The sequence below is a fragment of the Pristis pectinata genome, chromosome 5 (genome assembly GCF_009764475.1).
Source record: "Pristis pectinata isolate sPriPec2 chromosome 5, sPriPec2.1.pri, whole genome shotgun sequence".
Classification (NCBI taxonomy): Eukaryota; Metazoa; Chordata; class Chondrichthyes; order Rhinopristiformes; family Pristidae; genus Pristis; species Pristis pectinata.
The window spans coordinates 50,281,897-50,308,022 of NC_067409.1; the positions used below are offsets into that span (position 1 = coordinate 50,281,897).

General features: G+C 41.4%; 1 protein-coding gene across 3 annotated transcripts in view; it reads left to right on the forward strand.

Annotated features, from left to right (window-relative positions):
* The window catches only part of cobl (cordon-bleu WH2 repeat protein), a 223,868-nt gene that overhangs the window by 14,849 nt on the left and 182,893 nt on the right, over positions 1-26,126 (forward strand). The window contains exon 2 of one of the 3 annotated variants that reach the window (XM_052016261.1): positions 5,488-5,574. The exons of the other annotated variants lie outside the window; for them this stretch is intronic. Coding sequence (XP_051872221.1) covers positions 5,564-5,574 — 11 coding nt within the window. The 5' untranslated portion in view covers positions 5,488-5,563. The remainder of the gene's footprint in view (positions 1-5,487; positions 5,575-26,126) is intronic. 3 annotated transcript variants of the gene reach the window in all.

The window sequence follows — 26,126 nt, forward strand, 5'->3', positions numbered from 1 at the left end:
ACCCAGTCTCTCCTCATGAGTGGAAAAACTCTGTCCTAGGTAACATATTGGTGAATCTTCTCTGTACTCATTCGAATTCAATCACACCCTTTCTATATTTCTACAGAAGGGTAGCAAGGACAAGCCAGGGAACTACAGGCTGGTCAACCTGACATGAGTAGTGGGGAAGTTATTGGAGGGAATTCTGAGGGACAGGATCTACCAGCATTTGGGTAGACAGAGTCTGATTAGGAGGAGTTAGCATGGCTTTGTGCATGTAAAGTCGTGGTTGACGAACCTTTCAGAGTTTTTTTTGAAGAAGTAACCAGAAAGGTAGATGAGGGTAGGGCAGTGGATGTTGTCTATTTGGACTTTAGCAAGGCCTTTGACAAGGCCCCTCATGATAGGCTGCTCTGGAAGGTGAGGTCCCATGGAATCTAGGGAGAGCTAGTTAGGTGGATTCAAAATTGACTCGGAGGTAGAAGCAGAGGGTGGTGGCTGAAAGTTGTCTCTCAGAATGGAGGCCAGTGACTAGTGGTGTGCTGCAGGGGTCGGTGTTGGGACCCTTGTTATTTATATAAGTGAATTGGATACAAATACACAAGACTTGATCAGTAAGTTTGCTGATGACATGAAATTAGGAGGCGTTGATAGTGAAGAAGGTGATCGTAGATTACAGGAGGGTCTTGAACAGTTAGGGAAGTGGGCCGAGGAGTGGCAAATGGATTTCAAAACAGATAAGTGTGAGGTAATACATTTTGGAAAGTCAAACCAGCGTAGGATTTGTACTCTGAATGGTAAGGCACTAGGGAGTGTAATGGAACAGAGGGACCTAGGAGTATAAGTGCACAGTTCATTGAAAGCGGTGTCACAGGTAGACAGGATGGTAAGAAAAGTGTTTAGCACGCTGGCCTTATCAGTCAGGGCATTGAGTATTGGAGTTGAGACATTATGTTGCAGTTGCATAAGTCATTGTTGAGGCTGCACTTGGAATACTGTGTACAGTTTTGGTCACCCTGTTATAGGAACGACATGGTTAAACTGGAAAGAGTGCAGAAAAGATTTATGTGGATGTTTCCAGGATTAGAGGGCCTAAGTTATAGGGAGAGGTTGGCCAGGCTAGGTCTTTATTCCTTGGAACATGGGAGAATGAGGGGCAACCTTATAGAAATGTTTAAAATTATGAGAGGCACAGATAAGGTGGACGGTAAGTCTTTTCCCCAGGGTAGGAATGTTCAAAACTAGGCATAGATTTAGGGTGAGGGGAAAGATTTAAAAGGGACTTGAGGGGCAACTTTTCTCACAGAGAGTGGTGAATATATGGAACGATCTGCCTGAGGGAGTGGTGGAGGCAGGTACAACAGTATCATTTAAGAAGCCCTTGGATAGGTACATACAGGGGTGAGGTTTAGAGGGATATGGGCCAAACACAGGAAATTGGGACTAGCTGGGTGGGCACGGTGGCATGGAATTGTTGGGCTGAAGGGCCTATGTCCATGTTGTATTACTCCATGTAGCTCCTTATATTAGAGTCGTAAACAACTGCAGTAATAAAAAGCTCTGGATAACTGCCCAAGCTGTTTCCAAATTAGCACAGGGTCAAGCAGCTCAGAGAGCTGAATGCATGACTCAAAATAGGATGTGATTTTGATTTGCAGGGCACTGATCCCTTTGAACCTCACCGACTTTTATAGATGCACCATAGAAAGTATCCTACCCAGATGCATCATGTCTTGGTATGGCATCTGCTCTGCCCAGGACTACTAGAAACTGCTAAAAATGATGGACACAGCTCAGCACGTCACGGAAACCAGCCTCCCCTCCATGGACTCTGTCTACACCTCTCACTGCCTCGGTAAAGCAGCCAGCATAATCAAAGACCCCACCCACCCCACACATTCTCTCTTCTCCCCCATCCCATTGGGCAGAAGATTCAGAAGCCTGAAAGCACGTACCACTAGGCTCAAGGACAGCTTCTATCCCACTGTTATATGTAAGACTATTGAATGGTCCCCGAGTACGATAAGATGGACTCTTGACCTCACAATCTACCTCGTTATGGCCTTGCATTGCACTTTCTCTGTAACCATAACACTTCTGCTTTCTGTTATTGCTTTACCTTGTCCTACCTCAATGCACTGATGTGATGAAATGATCTATATGGATGGCATGCAAAACAAAATTTTTCACTGTTCCTCTGTGCATGTGACAATAATGAACCAATTTACATCAGTACAAGGAAAGATGGAGCTCTTCATTTCTGAATTAATATCATTGATGTTTCCTAACGTGGGATGCCATTACTTTGGTTTTGGGATGAAGTTGTGCCACTGGAAATTCAGCTGGCCTCTTCCTATTGCACTTGAACAGATATGAAATTTTCTGTGTCAAACATCCTTGCAATGCTGTCATTCCTGGTATATTGTTTGAGATTGGATGCTGTGAGAAATTGGGTCATATTGATCCAAACCACATCTCTTAGTCAATTTCAGCCAACTAAGTTTTTGTATAGAGACACAAGATCATAGATACTGGAATCTGGAGCAACAAACAATCTGCTGAAGGGACTCGGCAGGTCGAGCAGTATCAGTGGGAGGAAAGGAATTGTTGACATTTTGGGTCAAAACCCTTCATCGGGTCAAAACCCTTCATCAGGACAAAGAGTGGAAAGGTGAGGTGGCCAGTATAGAAGGAGAGTGGTGAGACAGAAGTTTGAAGTGATTGGACTTTACATATAGTGCTGCTTTTATATAGTGCTGCTTGCTCTGTGACTTGTGCAGTTTAATGGATGCTTCCCAGAGGAAGTTCTACACAGCATTAGGAACTGAAATTGGGTGAGTCCCCTCTAAAATAAACCAACTCTGCTTCAGGACCCCGAGCCCATTCTCCGCCAGTGACCACTACTTCAACACTATCATCATTTTTAGAGTTCGACAGAGTTCTTTAAGATTGCCAATGTAATGCAAAGACTTTAAGAAGCATTTTCTACATTGCCTGGATTGTTTCAAGAAGTGTGTGCAATAAGTTACCCCATGGCATTGGAATTCTCTGACCTTGTCTTCTCTGGCATTACTCAACCAACATGAGCCTCCAAGCCCTTGCCTAACTTCCACTTGTGGGCCTGTCACTCGCCTGATCACCAGAATTTAGCCCTCACCTCTGCTTTTTCTTTATTTTTTTGAGGATTACCGGGTATCTACGTGGCAGGCTTGCAACCAAAATGATCTTTGGCATTATGTGCAGCAACCAACTAACAAGCTTGTGGAGGTATGGGTGAATTTCTAGATATTGGTGTTTGCAAATCTCAGCACTCAGTGTCATTAGGGAAAAAAGTAGAATCTTCCTTGGATCATTTTAATTAAGAATTGCTTTCTTTTACATTGCCTTTTGTTCAGTCAGGGTCATGCCCTGGAGATGGTCTTGCTCCTTGCTCAGCAGTATTTTTGCATTTAACAGTTTAGATTTTTTAACATTTCCTACTGAATTTGCTTGGGGAAGAGGTTAAGGAATGTAAGTTTGCAGATGACACAAAAATTCGTGGAGCTGTAGATAGCAAAGAAGGTTGTCTAAGGATACAGAGGGACATAAATCAGCTAGAAAGTTGGAGAGTGGTGGCAGATGGAATTCAATCCAGACAAATGTGTGGTCAAATTCTTGTAGGACATACAGACTAAATGGCAGGGATGTTAGGAATGTTGATACACGGGGACCCTGAGTGCAAGTCTGAGACTCATTAAAGGTGTCAAGGGTAGTGACAAAGGCATTTGATATACTTGCCTTCAGAGACCAAGGCATTGATTATCAGAGTTGGGGCATTATATTGTAGCTATACAAAACATTGCCTAGACTGCATTTAGAGAATAATGCACTGTTCTGGTCACCACACTACCAAAAGGATGTAGTAACAACAGAGAGAGTGCAAAAGAGATTCAGCAGAATGATACCTGGAATGGAGTGATTTAGTATATGGTATGTGTGATATAAAGAGAGATTGTACAGGCTGGGTTTATTCTCACTGGAACATAGGCTGAGGGGTGACATTGTAGAGGTTTACAAAATTATGAGGGGCATAGCTAAGGTCTTTTCCCCCACGGTGGGGGAGTTTAGAACTAGAGGATGCAGGTTTAAGGTGAGGGGGGGGGACAGAAATTCTATGGGAGATCTGAGGGATATGTTTTTCCACACAGGATAGTGATTATCTGGAATGAACTGCCAGAGGGGGCGATAGAGGCAGATGTTACTAAAACATGTAAAAGGCATTTAGATAGGAAAGCATGATGGGTGTCATGGTCAGCATGGATGTGGTTCCACCAAATAGGTGTGTTTTTGTGCTGTACAATTTTGTTGGTCTATTTGTAGGACAGATGTAGCTAAATAGTAAGAGTTGAAATCTGGGACAGAAATGTTGAAGCATGGTTATTTGTGTATTAAGAGATCAGGGGGTTATCATCACATTGATCCTGTTTTTGCTTATAATATCAAGAGTAAGCAATTGGTAGAATGGATCAGTTGGAACAGCAGTTGGACTTGCTGAGGAGCATACAGGATGCAGAGAGTGTTATAGACAGGAGTTTCGGGAAACTGGTCACATCAATGTGCCAGCCAGGTGTATGGTTGACCACCAGGAGGGGAAGATGAATAGTGTTGGAATCTCTTTGGCTATTCCCCACTCAAACAAGTATACAGTTTAGGATACCATTGGAGGAGATAGCCTCTCTGGTTATAATGACAGCAATGACCAGATCAGTGGCACTATCATACAGCAGGGTAGATCAAGGACTTGGTGAGCAATGATGATAGAGGACTCTAATACTGTGTGCAGTTCTGGACGATGCATTGCAGGAAGGATATGTAGGGTTTGGAGAGGGTGCAGAAGAGCTTCACCAGGATGTTGCCTTGATTAGTGAATATTAGCCGTAAGGAGAGGTTAGACAGACTTGGATTGTTTTCTCTGGAGTGTAGGAGGCTGAGAGTCAACCTGATCGAAGTATAAAAAAAAGTTATGAGAGGCATAGATAGGGTAGATGGTCACCGTCTTTTTCCCATGGTGGAAATGTCAAATACTGAAGGCCATAGCTTTAAGGTAAGAGGAGGAAAGTTTTAAAGGAGACTTAAAATGCAAGTTGTTTTTCCACAGAGTGTACCTACCTGCAATGTGCTGTCAGGGAAAGTTGTGGAGGCAAATATGACAGAAATGTTTTTGAGTTGTTTAGATAGGCATAAGAACTGGCAGGGAATGGAGGGGCATGGACCATGTGCAGGCAGATGGAATTAATTTAGGTTGGCATAACACTTGGCACAGACATTGTGGGCTGAAGATCCTGTTCTATGTTCAGTGTTCTGTTTTCAAATGGTCTAGGTTTATGTAAGGAAACTTCCCAGAACTACCACTGCAAACTAAATTGGTAAGGCCATTTCTAAAGTCACTTTGTTTAACAATCAACAGTTCTAACACAGTAATTGCAAAGCTGAAACACAATTGTGACAAGTATATGTTTACCTGAGCAGATGGGAAAATTGGCTGTCTGGTTCATTGATTAGTCCTTAGAAAAATCAAGAGGAGTAAAGAAAGACCGTGAAGCCAATGCAACCAAGGTACGACTCAGAATCCTATCGTCCCACTGCCAGTACTTTGTTACTACTTCTATGGTATTTTTGTAGAAACCTTTTGACTATAATTATGCATGCCTTACTGTAAGCATACTTGCTGTTTTTGTTATAACTATCTCTGAATCTCTTGTTTCTCTCTTAATGCATCTAATTAATAGTATCTTTCCCAGAGTAGAGTGCCATTTAAAGATCTCTTGTTAATAGTTTAAAAGCCTGAAGTTGATGTTCAAAACAAACCTGACTATTTTCAGATGATGTTCCTTTGTTCCATATGGATGACAGCCATTGTACATTAAATATATTCTGGATAAACCAGTTTTCTTTTGCTAAAGTCAGTTCATAGCGAAATAGCTTTTGAATTTGGATTTTAATTGTTGTTAATCTACTGTTCAATAAAACCCTTTTTGTCTTGGGAAGGTCTAAACAAATCTTCTGATGTCTCTCTTACCATCTCCATTTTATGATCCCTTTATTCAGGCAACAAAATATGTATTCAATTCATTTTCCTGTTCTTCATTTCCCTTTCATTTGCTTTCTCAAGGACTTAATACCCTTGCAAGGGAAATTATAAAATCTGATTTTCTGTAATTGTGTAGAATGATAATTTTTCTTGCACCATGATTTCCCTTGCACCATGCATTTTTTTGGAACTTTATTGCAAGGGAAAGTATGTACATATAAAGAATTTTTGATCATGGGTTAAGCTGACACTTAAGGTACCTTTTTCTAATCATGTTAGTGCTTCTAAAGGCCTGAGATTCGTATTCTTATTTTTCAGAAACTAACTTAGTTTGTCTTACCCATCGTTTCTCTGTCTTCCATTTGAACATAGCTTTGTATCCTAAATTAATTTCCCTGCAATGTAATCTGTTTTACTATATTATTTACTGAGGAAAACACTTCAGAACGTTCCATTCATAGGTATTGACCATTATCCTCTATTTTAAAATTAATTACTTACCCACACAGCCTAGTATTTGTAATCAGCAAATCAGTTAAAGACATCTTCTAACAAAATATTGACGGAGAATTGAAATGGTTTCTTTTCTGTACATCATTATGTTTTCACTTGAATATTATTAGGAACAGTGGTCGGCAATGTGGCTCTTTGAGCCTGTTCTGCCGTTCATTTTGATGGCTGATCTGATTTTGGTTGGATCTCTACTTTCCTGATTATTCCTCGTAACCCTCTATTCACTGTCTTTCTCCACCTCCACAGCCCTGTGTGATAGGGAATTCCAAAAGTTTATGGTTCTTTGAGAAAAGATATAGATAAAAGAGAAATTACTTAAGTGAACAACTTCTTATTCTGAAACTCTGCCTCCTAGTACCCGCTTCCTTCAGAAGGGGAATTGTCCTCTCAGCATCTGGAAGATGATGTTCTCCTGGTTAGATAAAATATATTTTGATACAGATTAAAATTTGTAAACAGACTAGATAAAAGTCTACTCACATTGTCACAAACGTGACACCAAGGGGGTGTAAGAAGACCACAGAGGATAATGGATATGGTGGAGCAGTTAGTTAGCATTGCTGCATTATAGCTCCAGGAACCCAAATTTGAAGCTCACCTCCTACTGTCTGTGTGGAGTTTGCATGTTCTCCCTATGACCATGTGAATTTCTGTCAGTTGTTGGTCTGGTTTCGTCCCACATCTCAAATGCTAGCTTTTAGGTTAATTGGTTAGTGTCAATCACCCCTTGCAAGTAAGTGGGGAATTGATGGATATGTGAGACAGAATAAATTGTAGGGTAATAAGGAGAGGGGGAATGCAACTGATCAGATTGCTTTGTTAGGAGCCAACATGGACCTCAAGACCTGTGTGAGTCTATGCATGCCTTCAAGGCACTCAAAATGATGGATTTCTCATTTAAAATCCAGATGGGATGAATTTTTCTGATGGAGTCTTTGTCTGAGGGTGGTGACAGCAGAGGTAGATAGATAATTGATAATCCATGGTAACCTTTCACCCCGTCGTTTAACGGGATATAGAGATGAGGTTACAGTTGAATCAGCCATGATCACTAATCCTGAGTAAAAATTGTCTATGATGTTGTTGTCAAAGGCAGTTTTGTGGTGTGGGCCCATTTGAAATCTCAGCTCTGGACTCAGATCTTACCATGTATCCAAAAGGCTTTGAGGCCATAAGTCTGGTTTGGATGTGAATTCACATCCCAAGGATGCATCCACAATACTTACCACCATAGCAAAGAATAACTTAATTTTAATCAGTACAATTTTTGAGGTGAGTTACTTGGGCCTAATTTAACTGTTCAATTGAAGGCGTATGGCATCCTTGCATTGAGTTCAAGAGTCAGGAGGTTATGTTGCACCTTTATAAAACTCCGGTTAGGTTGCATCTGGAGTATTGCATTCATTTCTGGTTGCCCCATTATAGGAAGGGTGTGGAGGTTTTGGAGAGGGTGCAGAAGAGGTTTACCAGGATGCTGCCTGGTTTAGAAGGCATATGCTGTAGGGAGAGGTTGGACAAACTTGGGTTGTTTTCTTTGGAGCAACGAAAGCTGAGGGAAGACTGAGATTATGAGAGACATAGAGTAGATAGCCAGTATCTTTTCCCCAGCTTTGAAATGTCTAATACTAGAGGGCATGCATTTAAGGTGAGAGGGGGCAAGTTCAAAGGAGATGTGCGGGGCAATTTTTTTTATATGGAGAGTAGTGGGTGCCTGGAATGTGTTGCCAGGGGTGGTAGTTGAGGCAAATACAATAGCACCATTTAAAAAGCTCTTAGATAGGCACATGAATGTGCAGAGAATGGAGGGATATGGACATTGTGTAGGCAGAAGAAATTAGTTTAGTTAAGTGTTTAATTACTAGTTTAATTAGTTCAGTGGGCCAAAGGGCCGGTTCTTATGTTCTAATTTTTCATATTTTAAGTTTAGAATCTCCATTTGGTATTCCCCAGCATTTATGATCAGCATTATATCAAGCAAATGTAGGTTTTGCTGCAGAGCCTTACTGTTCATTCCAAGTTACCCATTTCTTTAAACAAGAATAATGTAGGCCTTGTGTCGGATGTTTCGAAGTATGCCTAGAAGTCTGAGGGACTGCTATGAATTAATGTTAACTTTGGAAAATAGTTGTGGTATTGAACTTGGCATGCTTAAAGTGGTAAACTGGTATTTTTTTTTTCCAAAATTTTTCCGCTACTTCTCATTTGCTGAAGGAGTGATTCATGCTGAAGTGAAGTTTCTTGCTCATTGGAGCCCTCATGATTATCACAATCATAGTCTGTAAATAATAATCAGAAAGATGAAAATCAAAACAGAAGACTATTGCTGCTGAAAATCTAAGCTTAATGCTGGAATTACTCAACAGGTCAGGCCACATCGGTGGGAGAGAAACAGTTAATTTTTCAGATCTGTGAACTTCATCAGAGCTGGGAAGAGACAAAAGAAGCTTGTTAAGCTGCAGGGAGGGTGGGGTAGGGGTTTTGTCTCTGATATGGTCAACCTGGTTTTACCCTGGGGTAAACTGGTCGATGAATGAATGGGAGCAGTTAGAGAGTGAGAACATAGACAAAAAGTAGGAGTTTCAAAAATGCAGAGCAATGAGATATGCCTGGCATATCAGGCTGGGTATGTCCTTTTCTTCCAGAGAGGGGAAAAAAAGAACAAACAAGCTGAGGCAGTATCATAGGTGGATGACTGATAAAGACTGAGAAATCAAGTTACCTGATGCTGTGGAATTCAAAATTAAGTCCAGAATGCTGCAATGTGCCCAGATGGAAGATGAGATGCTGTACTTCAAACTTGCTTTGGGCCTCTTTCTAACAGGGCAAGAGCCACATACTGGTAGGTCAGAGTATGATGGAAAATTTAAGTGATAGGCAACAGGAAGTTTGGGGTTGCTCTGGACTGAACATCAAAAGGATGTTTGAGCATTGGAAACTATTGGAGAGTAAACATCAACTCACTTGGCTGTGTGCATGATCTCTATATTTCTGCTTCCATTTGTTATGAAAAGTCTAAAATAAATGTCTGAAACTTTGTACAGAATAGCTAGCAGGCATGCTAGCCAAATGGTAGCTCACTAAACTTGCTCTTACCTGAACTACGTTTCTGGTGTAAACTTCCTCTGGTAAGTTGGCTCTGAACTGTTCCATGATGCTCATCCTGATGCCTTGGCTGTTGTTAATGGCAAGGCCCCTCTCATTACTTTGATGGTTGGTTAAGCCATGCACCTTGATGTACTGGCTGTAAAATAGCTTGAATGTTTGTACATTCATCTGATGTTCACAAACAGTAAAAATACTGTCAAATCTTTTAAAAAATTAATTTTGAAAAATTAAAATACAGTTGCTTAAAAACAATTGAACAAATTTTAAAGTTTGAGTTAAGTCAAAAAATGTAAGTTATCTTCCACTTGCCCTTCTCCCTTGCAGCTCTTTCCTAACATTCAAATGAGTGGTTTCTGAACAGTAGGCTAATTTCTCCAGCAGTGGAGCAGTGATAGCAGTTTGCTGGTGGAGTCAAATATCAAAGTGCAGTCAGAAATTGTCTGTGAGGAAGTCCCTGCGTTTCTCAATTACCTGGGAGCTTAGTTAAGAGGTAAGTTGCTGTAATTCCACGTGGAAAATTCAGTCTATTGCTTTATAATACAAATTTTTTTACACTTGATCCCATATCAGGAACATATTGTCAGTTTGCATAATGGACCAAGGGAGGAGTGTAGACACGAAAGAGAGAAGCAAGAAATTGAACTTGCTGTTGATTAAGCTTGGAGTCTTTAGGCTTTTGCATCATGACATAGTATTTGGAGAGTTAAAGCAATGATGAGTGTTTCACAAGGGATTTGGACCCTTGTCTGTTCAGAATAAAAATTCCTACTAGGAGTCTGAACTGGGAAGTTGAATTTAGAATGTTTAGTTTAATGTCAAATCATGTACAAGAAATGAAATAGAGGGTGAAAGAAAGTTGGGATCAAGAGAGGTTTTAAAGACAGATTGTTTCAGTTTTTAAAATTTTGAGTGGTAATTAAAATATAAAAGAATGGTACTTGATGCTTCACAATTGTTTGCTAGTAATTGGAACAACACAGTGGAAAATCACGTATATGTAAATGGACATGTTATAGTCGCATGACTGAATACAGTTTTGTCAGGAGTTTTCACTATTGGGAAAATTTAAGGTCAATTTTGTTTTCCAAATTGTATGCAATGAAGTCATAGAATGAAAAATCAGAAATGACTTTCTTTTGAAGAAAGTACCATGTGAGACTACTTAAATACATCCATAATTATTGAGCTTGAACTACTATTTGAACTGGTTTGCAATATTACTTTGGTGAAGGAGGGCATTTAACTGGAAAGGATGACTAACTATATAAAAAATAAGTGGGCAAAAGTTGAGAAATGGAGTATAATGTGTGGAAAATGTAGTGTTCCTTTTGGAAGGAAGATCAGAAAGATAGAGCATCATTTAAGTGGAGAAATGTTGTTCCCATATTTAAGAAGGGCAGTAGGAATAAAGCAGGAAACTACAGGCTAGTGATTCTTGCATCAGTAGGTGGGAAACTATATGAACGAATTCTCAGGGATGAGACTTATGATCATTTGGAAAGGTGGGGGCTGATTAGGGTGAGTCAGTATTGTTTTATGCATGAGAAATGCTGCCTCAAATCTAATTGATTTTTTTGAAGAGGTTATGAAGAAAATTGATGAAGGCAAGGTGTGGACATGGTATTCATAGATTTCAGTAAGGCTGAATATATATGATTCTTAGAGGGCAAACAAGGGTAAATGCTTCCTCTTCTGGGAGGGCCCAGAACCAGAAGGGGTTGTCTCAGAATAATGGGGACCCACTTAAGATTGAGGGGATGAAGAGACTCTTCACTGGAATGATGGCACAGAAGGCTGCGAGGGCAGTGTCCTTGTGTATATTTAAGGCTGAGATAGATCTCTAGTCAGGAAAAGAATCCATGGCTATGGGGAAAGCATGAGAATGTGAACTTGAATGTTGGATCAGTCATGGTACCTTTGACTGATGGAGCAGGCTTCAGGGACTGGATAGCCTACTCCTGTTCCACTTGTGATCTTGTTAACAGATGGGATTATAAAACCGTATTTCTAAAATAGACTGAACCAGAAAGGATGGTTTTAATGGCCTTTCTGGATATAACAGCTCTACGGTCCATCTCCCTCAAAGCGTTACCGTATTTCTAGTCATATTATGCCATGTTATAGCAGACTGCAAATTCATCCAACTATTTTAAGTAACTTAGCAGATCAGAGAGCATAATCTACTATTATGCTATATCAGTACTCAGGAAATCGAAGGTGCCTCTTGTTCGTGCTGCTCCGGATCATTAGGCTGATGTTTGCAAAACAGTTGATTTGCCTAGAAAGCCCACCAACTCTGTAAGATAAATGCTAAAACTTTGAATATGATATTGAGAATTATTTTATAACCAGCTTTTTGATGGTTAAATGTCTGGCTGCAGGAGTCTGTGCTATATGTTAGTTTAAAAACAGTAGTTATTCATTTGTGATAAGCAATAATGTTAAAATTTGTCAGTTCTCTCAAAGATCACGTACAATAGTTTTTAGTTAATTTCCCCACAAATTTTGTGTTCTTTCTCACTCCGACAAATTGGTTGAGTCTGCATCGTAAACAGGTATAGTTCATGTTTTGAAGGGTCTTCCATAATGTTATCAGGTGGAAGAGTTTAGGAAGTTAGACTCGGTGACACTGACAGAACATCATTGAGATGGTGTATGATTTACAGGGCCTCTTGGAGTTGATGGTATTGTTGGCAGTCTGGACAGTAGAAGGGATGTGTTTTTGGTGTTATTTCGGCTATACGATTGAGGGATGTTTATGAAAAATCTGTGGCTTTGTGCAGTGCATCAAGTAAATTATGTGATTGTGGGTACAATATCGTGGAGGCATTACAGGAAAAGAGAGTTTTGTTAGGGACGATGTTAAGCTTCTGGAATGTTGTTGAATTTATAGTCACCTAGCCAAATGCAGAGTATTTTACAATTCTTGGCAAGTTGACCAAGGAGATGCATTGGGGAGTCGCTCAACAGAGAATGCTCAATCTCTAATCTAATTTTTTTTTGTCAATTTATATAATTATTGCCTCCCTAATTTCCAAAAAGTTCCCATGTCAGTTTGTAGAATTTCTAGCAAAAGAAACAAACTGTTGGAAGAACATGGTGGGTCAAGCAGCATCTGTGGAGGTAAAGGGATTGTCGATTGTTTTGGGTTGAGACCTTGCAGGACAGAGCATAGAGGGAAAATAGCCAGTATATAGAAGTTAAAGAATCAACGAGGTTGGAGGAAATGCATGTGAAAGGTTTTGCCCTACTAGCCTCTGCATTCAACATATCTTTTGTATTTTCTGCCAGCTCCTATGGGATACTACCACCAGCCACATCTTCCAGTCGCCCACCTTTTCTGCTTTCCACAAAGTCCACTTGTTCTGTGACACTCTGGTCCATTCACCCTTTCCCACCTACCCCTCCCTGTCCCCTGGTACTTCTCCCTGCAACTGTAGCAGATACAACACTTGTCTCTGCACCATCTCCCCCACCACCATCCAGTCACCTAAACAGCCCTTCCCAGTGAGGTAGAGATTCACGTGTGCCTCCTTCAACCTGGTCTGTTTCATCCGGTGCTTGTGATGTGTCCTCCTCTACATTGACCAAGCATAGACCAGGTGTCTCTTTTGCAGAATACCAGCGTTCTGTCCGCAACAGCCATCTTGAGCTTCCAGTTGCATGTCATTTCAACTTCCCTTCCCATTCCCACACTGCCCACCCTTGGTCTTTTCTACTGAAACATTGAGTCCAAACACAAACTAGAAGAATGGCACCTCGTATTCCACTTAGGTGGCCTCCAGCCCAATGGTGTGAACATTAAATTTTCTAATTCCAGGTAACCCACACATTGTTTTCTTTTCCACTCCCACCAGTCCGCCCAGGGTCTCTCCCCCTTTATTCACCTTTTCCATCCTTCCCCCTACTTATTAATTACCCTCCCCACATGGTTCCGTCTGCCCATCGTCCTTTCTTCATCTGGTTCCACCTATTACCTACCAGCCTCTGTCTCGCCCCTCTCTCTCACTTCTATATTCTGGCTATCTTCCCTCTGCACACTCAATCCTGATGCAGGATCTTGACCTGAAGTGTTCACTATCCCTTTGCTGCTTCAGATGCTGCTTGAGTTCTTCCAGCAGTTCATTGTTTTACTCCAGATTCCAGCATCTTTCAAACTAAATATTCAGCTGATGTGAGTTCTATTATGCTGTATCTCCTTAAATTTTGTCTGCATTATGGCTGCTTTGTTGATATTATTAAGTTATTGCACATAACAGAAAAGTAACAATGCTATTCCACGCTATTTTAGATCATTTGGCAAGGGACAATTGAACTGATGGCACCCAATTAAAACATGATTCACTGACAGTGGTGCAGCTAGTAGAGCCACTGGCTCTCAGCTCCAGCAAACTGGGTTCAATCCTGACCTCTGGTGCTATCTGAAGTTTGCACGTTCTGTCTATGATTGCATGGGTTTCCCACATGTGCTCTGAGTCCCTTCCACATCCCAAAGACATTGGTTGATTGGTTAATTGGCCATTGTCCTTCATGAGTAGGTGAGTGGTAAAATCTGTGGAGTTGATGGGAATATATGTGGGGGAATTAAAAAAAACAGTATCATTGTAAATGGGTGGTTAATGGTCAGTGTGGACCAGGTGAGCCAAATAGCCTGTTTCTGTGCTTTGTCTGTATGACTACAACAGCAGGTAATAATATTGAATTTGTTATCTATTGGTTCAAATCTATATAAAAGCTATGAAAATTGAATATTACAGTTTCATTTATTATGAAGTGAGTCAAGTGAATCTTCAGTTATGCATGCAGCTCAATCTTAAGTGACACATGATCTGGCCCTTTGTCTGCATTTGCTGCCCCAAATTGCTTGTCCCACAGCTGCACTGATCGAGGCTTAACTGCTGTGACTGCTTTGAGGCATAAGGCTTGAAGCACCCCAACCCATCGTCCAGAGCACTCAAACAGTAGCTCATGGCTGTCAAAAACCTTTTTTAAATGTTTTGAAATGTCTCCAATGATCAGAAACATTTAAGAACAGTTCATTTAAATTAAAACACATTTAAAAAAAAATTGGCCTAGCATGTCCCTCACTCCGTGATTACTGTCAAGCTAGGGCATTGATGCTGATTCCACAAGGAATGCAGAAGGGCATGTTGGGAACAACACCAGGCACACCTGGTGAAGCTGCATCTCAGGCTAACTTGTATGCCAGATGACAGAAGCAAGGTGCAATAAGTGCAGCCTTTTCACGTCTAGTCATGAATGGTGGTGATTAATTACGCAGCTGAAGGAGGACAGAATTCCAAGAATATCACCATCCCTAATGATAGCAGAATGTGAGTGGCAGTGATAAGGCTAAAGTATTCATTACCAAGTGCCTTTATAATTAATCCATCTTGGCTTCCTCCTGAGATTCCACCCCTCTGCTCAGCTCTACCTCAGAAGCTAGTCTTTAGCCAATTAGATCCACTCCACGTGATATCAAGAAACAGCTGAGAGTGCTGGATGCAGTCAAGTTTTTGGGGCCAGGCAGCATTCTGGCTGTAGTAATGAAGAACTGCACTCCAGACCAGCTGCACCTCCAGGCAAGCTGTTCCAGCACAGTTCAACACTGACATCTATCCACCAAAGTGTAAAATTGCCTAGGTATGCCTCTTAACAAGAAGCAGGACAAGTCCAGTCCAAGTAACTACCACCCAATTCATCTCTTCTCAGCAGGGTGATGAAAGGTGTTATGGACAGCAAAATGAAGTGGCATTTATTCACCAATAATCTCCTCAGTGTCCCATTTGAATTTTGACAGGGCCACTGCTCCAGATGACATCATGACCTTGATCCAAACATGGACTAATGAGCTGAATTCCATAATTGAGGTGCGAGTGTAGCCTTTGGTAAGAAGGTAACATTTGACCAAGTGTGGCATCGATGAAACATGGTAAAACTGGATTCAATGGGTATCCAGTATTCAAATCATATTTTAAAGAAAGATGATTGATGCCTTTGCAGGTCAATCATGCCAGCCTCAGGGCATCACTCAGGGAAGTGCACAAGTCCAACCATAAATGACCTTCCTTCCATCGTGTGAAGGTTGTGCAATCCCCAGCAAACATATTCAATTCTCTTCACAACTGCTCAGCAAATGTTGATATATTTCCAAATCCAAGTGTGTGACTCAGAGAGGAACCTGCAGATGGCATTTCAGTGCACCTGCTGCCTTTGTCCTTCTTGGTGGTAGAAATTTGGAAAGTGTTGTTGGAGTAGACTAGGTGAGTAACTGCAGTGAGTTTTGCAGATGGCGCATACTGTAGCCACTGTGTGCTGGTGGTGGAGGGAATGAACATTTAGGGTGGTGACGGGGTGCCATTCAAGCAGAATACTTTGTCCTGGGTGTTTCCAAGCTTCTTGAAAGTTGTTAGGCAATGTTGCACGTTGTCAGGTTGAGGTCAAAGGAATCGTGCTGCCCAACTTGCCCCAGCTACAGCAAGTGTGGAGTGGAAGGCCCAGATGTGGACGTGTGTCTGGCCCGTCAGCTCAGTGCATTTGTGCTCTGCTGCTGGACTCTTTAGCAGTGGAACAAGATGTCAGATGTTTTGCCATCAGTTCTCCTACTTGTGTCAAATGTCAGAAACGTACTGATACACTGGTGGTTTCTCCAGAACCACTGGCCAGAGGTATGTTTTGGTTTAATATAATCCTTAATCGGATTAACAATGCATTTCAAAATGCTTTAGGGAATGCTGGTTTTCTGAAGATGCTGACTTGTGTAAATAAGTTACATACTGTGTAGGACTCTCAGAAGTACAGAGGGACCTTAGTGTACACGTCCAAGGAAGCAGCACAAGTACACAGGTTATGGTACAACCAAATAAAACACTAGTTAGGCTACAGCTGGGGTATTGTGTAGAGTTTTGGTTGCCACACCACAGGAAGGATGTGATTGCATTGGAGAGGTTGATGGATATTTAGGTTGCTCCAGGTTCCACCGTCTGCGGTCTCCTGGGTCACAAAGATTTTAGTTGGTATGGAGTATCTTGGTTACAAGGGGAGACTGAGTGGTTAACTAAATGAGGTAAACAAAGTTGAGGGGCATGGGTAGAATGGATGGTAAGAGACCTCCCCTTAGCAGGTGTCTATGATCAAAGGGCATACATTTGATGGGTAGGAGAATTTGAGGGGATATGAAGAATGTTTTCACCTGAGGGTGGTTGAAATCTGGAATACATTGCTTGACAGGGTGGTGGAGGCAGGTAGTCTCAGTGTTGATGTATTTAGATGAGCACTTGAAACGCCATGGCTTAGATGGCAATGCTGGAATATCGGATTAGTATAGATTGGTACTTTATATTTGGCACGGACGTGGCTGAAGGATTAGATCCCATGCTCTACGTGATCTTGTGTAAAGTACAAAGATAACTGTTATGTTTTTGCTGTAATTTGAACTGCCTTGTGTGATATAATATATTTATATTGATCTCTGGCCAATTAATTTAAATGTGGTAGAAAATCTCTGGTTAGTAAATCGCTCAAAAGTTGCAACTCTCAAAATGTTGTAATTGCTTTGGATACAAGATAGCAGTTCCCACTGTGTCAGCACTTCTCCCTCTCCAAAGAATCTTCACTTGAAAATCAGAAGCCACAGTAGAGTTTAATATGGGAGTAGCAAGCTATATTTAAAACCTAAAATATTCTTTTGATCCTTGCACCATCTTGGAAGAGTAGTCATTTGATCATGTGTTGAGTTGTAGTGATAGTAAATTTGAGGGTGGATCTTTTGTTGTTGATGCTTTCCACTTGCCACCCTACCATCAGCAATTTCTGTGTATACATATGTGTACTGCATTTATATATAGAACACCTTTTAATAGAGTGAAATAACTTGATGCTTTGCAGGAACAATATCAGACAAAATTTGACCAGTTGAAAAATTAGGACATGTGCTCTAAAACTTGACTTAAAAAGATTGAAAATGAACCTGGACTGTGAGTCAATGAAAAAACTGAATATTTAAATCGAGAATTTCATTATGTATCTTTCACATGTGCTGAAACAGTTTTGCATTGCATGAGAAACATTATCATCTTAACAGCACTTTTTAAAACCCCTTCTTCCATGCAACATTTACAAAACCTCATTGTTGGGTTTTTGGGTGTAAAGATGTACTGTGTCTATTTTAAAGCACACTCTTCTGTTGCTCTATTGCAAGATCATGCAACTATGGGGACAGACTTGCGGCTAATACCTCCAGAGCCAATCCTTAGAAGGCCGTATCCTTAGCCCAGCAGCTTTTAACTGTTGTGAGAATGCTGCTGCTTCAAGGTGGCTGCGGCATTGATGGGAAAGAGAGGATGAGTGGTCTCCGCATCTCGGAGGACCTGGACAAGAGAATGTTATCCAGAAGACATGTTCTTTGTGCTCTGGACCAGGGGTACTGTGAGATCAAGAGAATGCAGGAGGTTGCCAGGGAGGTACAGTAAAACTCTGACTTTCCACAAATCCGAGTGGTTCAGCATCTGGCTCATGGGGAACCCCAGTTCCTGTACTTCTCTGACACACTGGGACTCCATTTCCTGCACTCAGTTTAAACTTGCTAGGTTTGCTGGAAAGATATTACTATTCTGCTGTTTTTAACTTTAAAAAATGAAAGTGAATTAAGAGTGTTGGAGTATTAATAGGAGTAACATCCAATAGTCCATGTAATCTGCTGGTCCAGCACCACCAAAGACATGAGCATGCCAGATTAAGAGCTTTAATATATCTTTAAAGAAATTAATGTTGCCTTGAATGCCTGCATTTTGGCAAATTTTGCTTGCAATGGTACTAAATACCTAAGTTTTTCTGCTTGCTCTGGTGGGTTGAAAGAAAAATAGGTACAGTATATTTTTTCTTGAGTATGGAATTTTGGTGACCGCCTAACTGCAGTAATGAGCAACAAACTGAGACATGGATCGGTGGCATTGGCTGGAATTATCCTGAAATGAGGAAGGTGAGAGTAAAAGTGATGTTGATTTCAATAGTGAGAGTGGTCCAGGCACCTTTTATGTGAGGCTGTATTTGAGTACGTAGGAGGTCACAATGTCTGATGACCTGTCTTGATAAAATACATCTTGTATAGATATTGCTTCTCAGAAGTCTAGATATGGGTGTGTGTCCTTGTAAATTTTGGGTGGTTAGATGACGAACAATTCTCTGCGTCCTCTGCATGTCCCCATGCGATCCAGTATTAGGTGTAGGAAGGAAGGCTCAGTGTAAAGTGTGAGTAATGTGTAGAATAAACAGTGAGGCTGCAGAGTGCTGTGGAGAAACTGGCAAAAATTGAAAAGGCGTGACTTCTAAAGCAACAAGCATTTTGTGAAATCTGTCTGTCTGGTGAGTAAACTTAACCTCACTACTCTGGAAGAATGAAAGTGTTTGAAAATTGTGCATGAATGGAAAATGGAGTGGTATGTCATTTGGGGGAGTTTAATGATGGAAATATGTTTCTCGTGTCAACAAAAATTCTAATACATTGTAAGGCTTTAAATTTCCCACTGGGCATCAAGAAGTCTGGAAATGGGCTTGGTTTTGCTCCTCTCTGGGGAACATCTGCAATTGCAATAGCACTATCTTTCTGAGGCTTAATAAATGAACTGATTTTTGTCCCATTCTGCTAAATGTTGGACACGTCATAGTCATACAGTCCAGAAGTAGGTCCTTTTGGTCCAACTCATCCATGCTGTGCAAGATACCCATCCAAGCTAGTCCCATTTGCCAGAGTTTACCCAACTCCTATAAGCCTTTCCTATTCGCGTACCTGTCCAAATGTCTTTTAAATGTTGTTAATGTACCTGCCTCAACCACTTCTTCTAGCAGCTCATTCCATGTACTGACCACAATCTGTGTGAAAAGGATGCCCCTCAGGTTCCTGTTAGATCTTCCCCTCTCACCATAAACCCATGCCCTCTAGTTCTTGATTCCCCAACCCTAGGAAGAAGACTGTGTGCGCATTGACCCGGGTTCAATTCTGAACACTGTCTGTAAGGAGTTTGTACGTTCTCCCTGTGTCTGTGTGGGTTTCTTCCACATGCTCTGGTTTCCTCCTACATTCCAAAGATGTACGGGTTAAGAAGTTGTGTGCATGCTATGTTGGCGCCGGAAGCATGGCGACACCTGCAGGCTACCCCCAGAACATTCTCCGCAAAAGGTGCATTTCACTCTTTTGATGTACATGTGACTAATAAAGATCTTACCCATAAGGTCGCCCCTCAGACTCCAACACTCCAAGGAATAAAGTCCATGTCTCAGCTCTTCCCTATTACCCAGTCTCAGTGAAGTCTCAGCATTTCCCTATTACCCAGTCCCTCAAGTCCTGGCAACATCCTTATAAATCTTTTCTGCACTCTTTCCAGCTTAATTACCTCTTTCTTTATAGCAGGGTGAACAATACCCCAAGTGCAGCCTCACCAACATCTCATATAACTACAACAAAACATCTCAACTCCTATACTCAGTGCCCTGACTAATTAAGGCTCACCTGTCAAAAGCAGCCTTTACCACCCTGTCTATCAGTGATGCCACTTTCAGGGAACCAAGTGCTTGTACTCCGAGGACCCTCCGTTCTACAGCATTCCCCAGGGCACTACCATTCACTATGAAAGTCCTACTCTAATTTGACTTCTCAAAATGCAACACTTCATGCTTATCTGAATTAAACTAAATTTGCCATTCATTGGCCCACTTTCCAAGCTGAACAAGATGCTGCTGCAATTCCAGATAACCTTCTTCACTAACTATGATACCACCTATTTTAGTGTCATCTGCAAACTTACTAGCCATGCCTTGTACATTCTCATCGAAGTCATTCATAAAGATGACAAACAACAATGGGCCCAGCACCGACCCCAGAGGCACACCACTAGTCTCGGGCCTCCAGTCTAAGAAACAACCTTTCACTGTCATCCTTTGCGTCCTACCGTCAAGCCAATTCTGTATCCCGTTAGCTAGCTCTCCCTTGATCCCGTGCGATTTAACCTTCCAGAGCAGCCTACCATGTGGAACCTTATCTCTGAAGCCTTGCTGAAGCTCATATAGACCAAAAACATGATGATGCTGGAGGATCTCAGCAGATGAGGCAGCATTGCAGAACACCTGCGCTCTGTCCGTAACCTTCCCTTGGTATCATCTACTGCATTCGGTGATCCACGTGTGGCCCTCTCTACATTGATGAGACCAAACACAGACTTGGTAACCGTTTCGCAGAACACCTGCGCTCTGTCCGTAACCTACTTTTCTCCACGGATGCTGCCTGGCCTACTGAGTCCCTCCAGTATAATCGTGTTTTTCATCTAGATTCCAGCATCTGCAGTCCCTTGTTTCTCTTCCCAATTATTGGTTTTCCTCATAAATTAAGATGTTTGTTTTTTGGTTGATGATGAACACCATTTTCATTTGTAACAATCTCCTGAAAAATATCATTCACAAGTTGTGGTGCTAACCATCAAGAAATTTATTTAACACTAACTGAACCCATGTGGCATTGCTTACAAGTATTCTGATTCTGAGCCGTGATGTTTACCTTGTCTCCTTTCCAAGCTGGAGAGCAGAATGAAGCAGCAGGGCAAGCCAAGCAGAGCGAGATGTAACATCTTAAAATTAAGATCATATTTTTGTCTCAAAAGTAAATCCCAATTATTGGCATGAACATTGAATTCTCCCACTTGAAGTAATCCTACCCCCCCCCCATCCCCCAACCATGCTTCTTCTCTTCTTCCCTTTCCTAGCTTTTTTTTTTCTTCTACCTCTTTTCCTCTCTCTCCTTACCTTTGGCCCATCCTCCGTGGATCTGCTCTCTCCTCCTCCCCTGCACCTGTCTGTCACTATCTCTTACCTGCATCTACCTATCACCACCTTGTGCCCAGCCTGCCTCCCCTCTTTTGTCCACCTATCACTGCTGTGCTTTCCCCTCCTATATATTGGTCTTCACCTTTTCCTATCTGCACTCCTGAAGAAGGGTCTGGACCTGAAACATTGCCCACCTGCTTTTCTCCATGGATGCTGCCTGGCCTGCTGAGTTTCTCCAGCATCATCGTGTTTTTCATCTGGATTCCAGCATCTGCAGTCCTTTGTTTCTCTTCCCAATTATTGGTGTTCCTCATAAATTAAGATGTTTGCTTTTTGGTTGATGATGAACACCATTTTCATTTGTAACAATCTCCTGAAAAATATCATTCCCATGGGCAAGATAATGACCTTCTACAGACAGAAATGTAACAGACTTTAAGGGAGAGCAATTCTTCTGCACTTCAGCAAAGAAACACAGGAAAATAGAAGCAGGAGTGGGCTACTTGATCCTTCATTCCTGCTATACCACTCATTATGATCATGGCTGATCCACTATTTAAATGCCATATTCCTGCTCTCCCTCCATGCCTTTTTTGCTTAGAAATCTGTCTGTCACCTTAAATGTATTCAGCAACTTGGTCTCCACAGCCTTCTATGATAAAGAATTTCATAGGTTCACCATCTTCTGAATGAAGACATTTCTGTACGTTCAATCCTAAGTATCTTGCTTCTCACCTTAAGACTGTTCTAAGTCCCCCTGTATCCAGCCTGTCATGTTTATTCAATGCATTTATTTAAGCAGCACAATGTGTGCAACCAATATCTGGTTGTTGCTGTCTAGCTGGAACAGTCTTCTATTTCATTCCTCATAAACCAACTTGGTTGGTTTATGCACAAGGATGATTAGTGGGGCACAAGGATGATTAGTGAGTACTATCCTTGTAGAATGTATAAGCTGCTTTTGCCTTTATATCTAACTTTATAACTTTATATCTTTCTAACTTTATATCTAATTTAATTTTTAAGTTAATTTATGAAATCCTTAATGTATGCTTTAACTTGTGCTGCAGGAATCACAGAAATGACTACTGAAGTGGTTAACATGGGAAATGAGTAACTTTGTGGATTAATAATTAGTGGCTGATTTTGACATTTCTATATTGGGAGGAGAGTTTGCTGTAATTGTGGCTAAATCAACATAATATTGCTGATCAGCCCCTTTCCACCCTTATAGTGGTATGTTGGCATAAATAAGTCAGATCAGCTGATAATGGACCATATTTCAGGGTGTTTTCATGACTCCTTTGTTCTTGCACAGTCCATGCAGTGCCTTTTTAGTTCAGCCTGTATCCAGGAAGAGGGGCTTTTGTGGGACAAAGACAATTCCTTGTTTCCTAGGGTCTTCTCCAGGCTGCTAAGTACAACTAATAATATGGACATAGGGAAGGAAATCACTTCATCATGACAACTGTTTGATTTGAGGCCCTTCTTGCTGTTTCTTGCATCTAGGCCATGGATTACTGCTGTTTGGAAGCTCCAACTGGTGGTGGCCTTTCAGTGCTGTACTACATCTCCAGCAGGGCCTTAACTTTTTAGGTCATAGACGATCACTGCAGCAGTAAATAATGAACAGGATGAGTAGTCTGTCAGAGTAGTTAGTGAGTCTGTTGATATCCCAATTCTCTCTGTAGTGAGTAATGCACAAAACAGATAATCATGGTTATGAATTGGCACTGGATTTCTGTGGCTATATCATGCTCTTGACAATCCCAAAGTCATTTAGCGTCCATGAATGATGTTCTGGCCTTGGTTATTGCCTCTCTTCCTGGGGGCAGAATGCGTGGTCCTCAAGTGAATTTCCATGCTACAAGGTGTCCTAACAGCACAGCCAAAAAGGCTGTCTCATCATTCCTGTCAGGTTTATGATGATGGGCTGTGGCTTCCTAATCCTAAATTGGCATGCACCAAGTAAAGGACAAGTGTGGCACCCTCTTTGGAGAATACTACTGGTCTCTAAAGTGCAAGACTGTCCCTGGAGAATACTTATTGGTCCTGTTATGGGAATGTCAACACTCTCCATTAAACTCCCAGTTATCCTGCACTCTGGAAGATCAGGAGCTTGCAGAGGAATGAGGAGCCAAAGCAGAATTACACCCTCACCAACCCACCCCACCCCCAAAAGAGCCAGTCCTCCTTTATAGCATGGTGGCTGACATATGGCAGGTACTATTGGATTGCTTGATAATTGTGGAGCTAATGTTTACTGCACAATGTAGATGGAATATGGAACATAGAACAATACAGCACAGCTACAGACCCCTTGGCCCATGATGTTGTGCCAAACTAATCAAACAGCTAACTAAACTAATCCCTTCTGCTGACACAATGTCCGTATCCCTCCATTCTTCTCTGCACATTCATGTTCCTATCTAAGGGCCTTTTAAATGGTTCTGTTGTATTTGCCTCAACTACCACCTCTGGCAGCATATTCTAGGTACCCACCACTCCTGCACACCTCCTTTGAACATCCTCTCTCACCTTAAATGCATGGCCTCCAGTATATAAACCCTGGGAAAATAAAGCAATAATTCAAACTCCCAGAAACATACCATTTGGCTGTGTAATTTCACATCATGTTCATGCATAGGCTGGATGTTCAAGGAATAATGGTCCATGTGATATGTGGGAAAGTAGATTCTGATAGGGAGCATTGATGCAGTCCATCACTCTGAAACTTTCAGGAAGCCTGTAATTATTGCAGAACTCTATGCACGTGACCCCTGTTTGTCTCCATTCGAGGATAGCAGGATAACCTTGAAGAGGTGCATTAGAAATGTTTCTAATGCAATGGTGAGATGGAGTCTGTTATGTCAGTTGTTGTCACCTGATATGGTTCAGGGTAACAATGATGTTCATCTCCACAGACGGAGCAGTTTGGAGATAAGATATCTTTATTAGTCACATGTACATCAAAACACACAGTGAAATGCATCTTTGCGTAGTATGTTCTGGGGGCAGTCCACAAGGGTTGCCACGCTTCTAGTGCCAATGTAGAATGCCCACAACTTCCTAACTCTGGAATGTGGGAGGAAACCGGAGCACCCGGAGAAAACCCACACAGACGGGGAGAACGTACAAACTCCTTACAGACTGTAGGTGGAATTGAACCCAGGTTGCCGGCGCTGTAATAGTGTTACACTAACCGTTATACTCCCGTGCCTGACCCTAGATGTATCTTTTGCATAGAGTGTTCTGATACACGGTTGGAGCTCCAGCATTTGAAAACCTTAACACTGGCTGCATTGCGGCTCAGAGAGCTGAAGGTGGCAACAAGACCCCCTGCACCGATTTGGGATATAAGACCTCTGAATGCGTTCTTCCTTATCTTACCTGCCAAGTCTTCCTTACCTTTATGCCTCCTACCTCCTTATTGTGCCCACTAAAACATCTATACATAAAAAAAGTTATAACGGGAGGAAAATATTATTCTCTTCTCACCAGCAGTTGAAATTTTAGGCCTGTTTCCACTCATCCCCTCTAAGTCTCTAGGTTGAGAAGTAATTGATCCTGAAATATGTACAAGTATTTGATTACCCTTTTAAGTAATAGATATGCTGCATGTGATACCACTGTTTAAAAACTTGTTTCGTGGGAGCAGCACACACTATTTCCTAATTCAAAGTGGTCTAGTTTCAGCAGGGAATTACAAAAAAGTATGTTGCATGGGGTTTTACATCATCATGAATGTTCTTATGTGCTGAATCCTAGCAAGAATTTTGAATGCTGCTTGAAGTGTGCAATTTTGCCTCGTGTGAGCTATGTGTGCTGAATCGAGTATTCAAATATGAAGACAAAAATGCAGTGCTGCACAGTAAAAGTTGTCCCTCGTTTGTATGATGGCATTTGGAACATAAAACTATCATGCATCTTTATAAGGCAGATTTATTTTTTGATGCTTTATGGTCTTTATTCAAATTTCTAGATCTGGAAGTGATTATTAAATGGGTCTTTGGATATGAAAGTAATCAAAGTACATAGAGTTGGTAGAGAAAGCTGATACTGTAGTAGAATATCAGGCACAATGCAGCAACTAACCACAGCAGTATCCTCCCGCATAACAGAGCAGACATGAGGGGCAGAATGACATACTCCTGCTTTTATTCCTTGTGCTCCAAAGAACGGATTAAAAGAGGGTGGTAAAGTCTAATGAATAACAAAATGCATGCTGAGGGAGGTGTGGGTGGGCGAAGGCAAGTGAAATCTTAATTTATCAGAATAAGAGAGGATAAAAAGCTCTGAATGCTGTCACTTCTTAATATGAAGCTGGAGTAGTTGATTGTCTGAAATTGTTGAATTCCATGAATTTGGAAGTCTGTAATGTGCCACACTGGAAGATGATGTGCTGTTCCTCAAACTTTTGTTAGGTTCTGTTAGAAGACGGAGGTCAGAATGGAAATAGGGTGGAAAATTCCAGTGATAAGCAACTGAAAGCCGAGGATCACTTTTGCAGACTGAACAAAAGTAAAGCAGTCACCCACATCGTGAGTGCAGTATACTAAATCGTAAGAGGTACAAGTGAATCACTGCTTCCCCTTAGAATGTTTGGGGTTCCATTGCAACATCTGCCATTTTACCTCCTCTCCAA